Genomic DNA, 5,002 nt, shown 5'->3' with positions numbered 1-5,002 from the left:
TAATTGCATTGTATTAATGCAATTACATGTATCATGTCATATCATATCTCCTGCTCCTTAATATAAATAAATACTAATGAATAAATACTAATGAAATAAAATTAAATGTAGAAGTAGACATTCTAAACACATAAGTAAGAAATAAGACATTCTGTCTCTATTCCTAATTTTTACATTTCTTCAATATTTATTTGATATGAGAGTCCTATTATATGTTGGAGACAAAAATCTTCTAATAAAAGTCACAACATGAGAAAGTCATGTGTTGATTGATCTGATCGTGTTTCAGGAACTCCCGTCCTATATTTGTATACCTATATTCATGTTACTTTTAAATTTCAATAATATAATTAAAATTATTTTAAAGATATTAATAAATAAATTTCTTTATATTACGTGTCGAAACAATACATGAGAAGAATTGTTTAATTTATAATACTTTTTTTTCTTACAAAATTATTTTAAACATTTAAACATTTTATCTTCACACAAACAAAGTTAAAATTACAAAAGTGAATAAGTTTATTGGAATATTTTATTAGTACCTATAATAAATTTATCTAATAAATTTATCAATTCTGTAATTTTCACACACACAATCAAGATATGCAATCGATTATATGTGATATGTAAAACAGTATCGCGACTCTTATTACAGTCTCTATTCTGTTCTTGTTGAATATCTATATGTTCGTCTAATATCATCAATTTAGCTCCTAAACTTAAACATTGAAACTTGCAGCTTATTTTCACTTTATTTATTTACTTCTTGCAAAATATGTTTTTCTTATAACTTTCATGAGAACTTGTTAATCACTGTTCTGCAATACCGACAGATTATATGAGTTTCTCGAATATACCGCGAAATTCTGCGTTTCACTCATCATTGTAATAATAGAAAATCAGAATTGAACTTCGGACTTCACGAAAATAATTATTTTTTTAAAAGAGAAAGAAAGATTTGTGCATGTCTAAATGAATGTATGAGAGTAACAACAGAAGATTAAATAATGGTTGTGATATCAAGAATTTTCTCTCGCGATTATGGTAGACTGCAAGTAGCGAAAATAATACGTAGGTTATATTAGATTTTAATCACATTCTACTCTTATGCTTTTTCAACCTTTCTCAATTTGCTGTACAATAACAAATTTATTAAATTACATTAGCGGCAACAATGACTCACAAAAGTGAAATTACATTTTTTTAAAGTTTAATTTTTTTATTTTATTGTTTCAAAAGATTTAAAAAATTTGTTATACTGGAGATATCGTTATGATTAAAATGAGAATAAACATATTTGAGATAAATTTTCACAATTTAAAAAATATTTTTTATTTTGTATATTCATTTATTTCTAAATTTTTTCATTTCTTTTTACCTTCTCTTTTGATGTTGAAGAATTTGATTGTATGATATGATTATATGATTATATGATATCAAAACACAACTTTGTTCTTATTATATACATAAAAGTTTTAATTATTATACAAAATTATTTTTTAGATTATGCAGTTAGAAGAAATTCCTCCACACTCACTCAAGATTCAGTACAAGAATCACAAAATAATAAGATACCAGAACAAAACATTGAACAGAAGAAAGTGATATCTGATAGGTATCAATTCATATATCCTGAATTTTTATTAGATCCAGATCTCAAGTATCATAATTCACTCCGAGAAAAATTGGAGCGCATGGATATGATATGGCAAGGCGCATGCACGTAGCGATACCAGAGTTCTATGTTGGCTCTGTATTAGCTATAACTTATTCTGAACCACATGCTTCTGGAAAGATTAATAAGTTTGTTGGCATATGTATTGAGCAAAAAGGATCTGGTTTGAGAGCCATATGTGTACTAAGAAACGTGGTCAACCAAGGAATTGAAGTAATCTACGAGTTATATGATTCTGCAATACAGAAGATAGAATGTCTTAAGTAAATATAATTATTGGCTGCGTTTAGCAGAACAGACAGTTTTGCAACTGTTGTAAGATTCTTTAATATTGATTATACATTCAAATCCAGTGAAGAATTGGGATAAGAATTAATTGTATTTACAAAAATCTTACAATATTTGTGTGTGCAAAACTGTTATATAATTATTTATATAAATTGCCCTGAAATGTTCTTTTCGATGATTTTACTTATGACATATATTTTGGCTTGAAAGAAGATTGGATTCGCATCTACGATACTTGCAGGACGCACCAGCGGAGTATAGTACCTTTCCTTTCGACATGGAACCAGAGTATTTGCCAGAAGGTGCACCAGTACCTGTGAATAAGATCAAAGTGCAACTTAATCCTCATCCATGGTTAGAGAAAGCATCAAGAGTTGAAAGGTATAATACAGAGTTGCAGCTTTCTGAGGAACGCATTATGAAAGCTAAAGCTGCAGCGACACTTTGGGAAAAGTATGATTTAATGAAAAATATCGATAAGAAAAGAGGACACATCTATCTTTTTGTAATATTCTTTTTAACGATTATTTAATTTATATCTTTTTATTTAGGGAAACTATTCCCGAGGAGGATCAAAATGATATACTTGATGAAATATATACAAAATTACACGAAATGGAAATTACTAAACGCAGGCAAAAACACAAGCGCTCTTTCGTACGTCCGCAGAAAACTGGATAAACTTTTGATTATATATAGCATTTTTCAATCTGTATAAGGAATTAGAATGAAATAAATATATTTGTTTTTTGTTATAATTCTTTATCTTTGTAATGATATCCGCATCATTATCATAATCTAGTAATTGTCATAAAAAAAATTAGGATTTTATACAATTATTGAATTCACATGAGTGAAAAACAACATATTTGGTTAAGGAGATTCTTCATGTCTAATATTTTTTGTAAATTTATACAATTTCGAGATCAAACTAACTGCATACCGATTATTTCGGGGGATTAAGATGCTTATTAACATCAAATCATTACTTGTAATAATAATATTAAATTGTCAATTTGATATATATTTGATATATATATTTGATGATATTATTCTTGCTTTGGTTTAGGACTGTGTTTCAAACTGACACATAAACAATAGCTTGATCTGGAAATTATAAGAAATTAAATTGTAAAAAAAATTATAAGAAAATTATTAGGCGCGAAAAACTGCCTTGATCAAATATGACGTTTTTCACTCATGTGTATTTAAGCTTGTAGGTCTATTTTCACTTAAAATTAATTACTGAATTTATAAACAAAAATTTTTAGTATTAATTATAAGAAAAAAAAAAGATTTTCTGCAGAAATACATCTTATAAATATAAAGTTTAAATAATATGCATGCATGCATATGTACACACACACACACACACACACACACACACACACACACACACACACACACACACACAAAATTCATAATTTCAAAAAGTTTTTAATTGATGAACTAATTTGAATTAATTTTTATTGGGAAGTGAAAAATATACAATAGAAACTGGAAAACAATTAATCCTATATTTTTATATCGCACTGTCCGATTTTTATAATCATCGTTTTTCTGCACCATTTTAACACTTTGCATACATTCCAGTAGGCAAAAACCTAACATCTTATCATATATGGCAACATTTCATTATATATGAATGTTAAGAATAATATTTTTCTGTATCTGCAAGTTAAATATTGATACGTGTTTACGAAAAACATTTAAGAGATTTCATTTTTACAATATACAATATCGTTTAACGAAATATATATACTGCAGAGTTCAGAGTTGAACTCTGATTTTCGAACAGTGTCAAAGTGTTAAAATAGATAAGTCTTCCTTCTTTTACTTTTTTTTACTTACTGCCTTAACAATATAAGAGATCATTTTTTAATAGATTAAATTAACTCGATAATAAAGCTACATTAATTTCTTTAACCATTTTAATACGATGTAACATTTTGATGAGCTGTTCTTTCGCGAGGGGCGATGTCGAGTACCATACCGGACTATCTGGGACGCAACTACGTTCTGGTAATAGGTAGAAGACATCGTTTCTCGTCTTAACGCTTTCAGGACTGAAATATTTCAAATGCAAAATAATGTAACATAGCAATCAAAATTTACGCAATAAATTAAACTTAATGTTTTTTGCTTGTTCAGTCATAATATAAATACGTACCATTTCGACAAGTAGAATTCGTATAATTTAACAGGGCATTTCAATGCATTCTCCTCATTTTCTTGTTGTTCATATACTTTCTTTTTCCGTGAATTAGCTTCTTTAAAAAGGAATAATAAATAATAATTTGTACCAATAAATCAGCATTAACTAAAATTTGTATATACATGTGAATACATTATAACTAACCAAGAGCTGATTGTGGCGGATAAAATCTTAGAAGGACATTTCTTGAACCAGGAACTTTTCCTGCCACTGCTGTGGGAGGTTGAGCTGCTGGATTACGCTTCCAATGCTTCATAATATGAGAAAAAGAAAGTTGCATATGCTCCTCTACCGTCTAAAAAAGATATAAGCATTCGATAAATATTTATTAATACTGCAACAAAATATTACAATAACGAGTTATATGATTTATTAACCAATCTCATGGTGGAGACTTACCACAAGATTAAAATGTTTCGTATTAAAGAACATGAGCGTGCTTAACAGAACGTGTGGAGAATGGGCACCTAATTGTTTACATTCCCATAAATGTTCCTCTTCTACCCTAGTCACGATATATTCTATAAAACAGACAATATGGTGTTCGAAAAAAACAAAATGTTGAAAATAAAAATGTGCAATTACGGATAGTAAAATACTTACGTGCATCGTTGAACAGTACAGAGAACTTTTTCGCTACTTCGTTTAGACAATCTGTAAATTTCTCATAGTATGGATCCGTGAATATGTTATCAATCCTGTGGTTTTCAAATAGATATTGCTGTATTCCTAAAATAAATACATGAAAAAAATATATTGAATAATACTAAAACCAAGGTTTATGAAAAAAAAAATGAAAAAAAAGAAAGAAAAAAAGGATA

General features: G+C 28.1%; 2 protein-coding genes across 2 annotated transcripts in view; one reads left to right on the top strand and one right to left on the bottom strand.

Annotated features, from left to right (window-relative positions):
- Positions 1–903: 903 nt before the first annotated feature.
- On the top strand, positions 904–2,647 carry LOC108684544 (39S ribosomal protein L19, mitochondrial-like). Its single transcript, XM_018188918.1, is given in 5 exon segments — positions 904–1,074; positions 1,507–1,706; positions 1,709–1,941; positions 2,180–2,419; positions 2,518–2,647. Coding segments are annotated over 5 exon segments (867 nt in total). The 5' UTR covers positions 904–1,010.
- Positions 2,648–3,857: 1,210 nt separating this feature from the next.
- LOC108684542 (zinc finger MYM-type protein 3) overlaps positions 3,858–5,002 on the bottom strand; it is a 7,910-nt gene continuing 6,765 nt past the window's right edge. Inside the window, exons 8-12 of the mRNA XM_018188917.1 lie at positions 4,785–4,910; positions 4,581–4,702; positions 4,326–4,476; positions 4,137–4,236; positions 3,858–4,032 (exon numbers count right to left, since the gene is read on the bottom strand). Coding sequence (XP_018044406.1) covers positions 3,858–4,032; positions 4,137–4,236; positions 4,326–4,476; positions 4,581–4,702; positions 4,785–4,910 — 674 coding nt within the window. The remainder of the gene's footprint in view (positions 4,033–4,136; positions 4,237–4,325; positions 4,477–4,580; positions 4,703–4,784; positions 4,911–5,002) is intronic.

Source organism: Atta colombica, unplaced genomic scaffold, assembly GCF_001594045.1.
Source record: "Atta colombica isolate Treedump-2 unplaced genomic scaffold, Acol1.0 scaffold135, whole genome shotgun sequence".
Taxonomy (NCBI): domain Eukaryota; kingdom Metazoa; phylum Arthropoda; class Insecta; order Hymenoptera; family Formicidae; genus Atta; species Atta colombica.
This window is presented reverse-complemented; position numbering and strand designations above follow the sequence as displayed.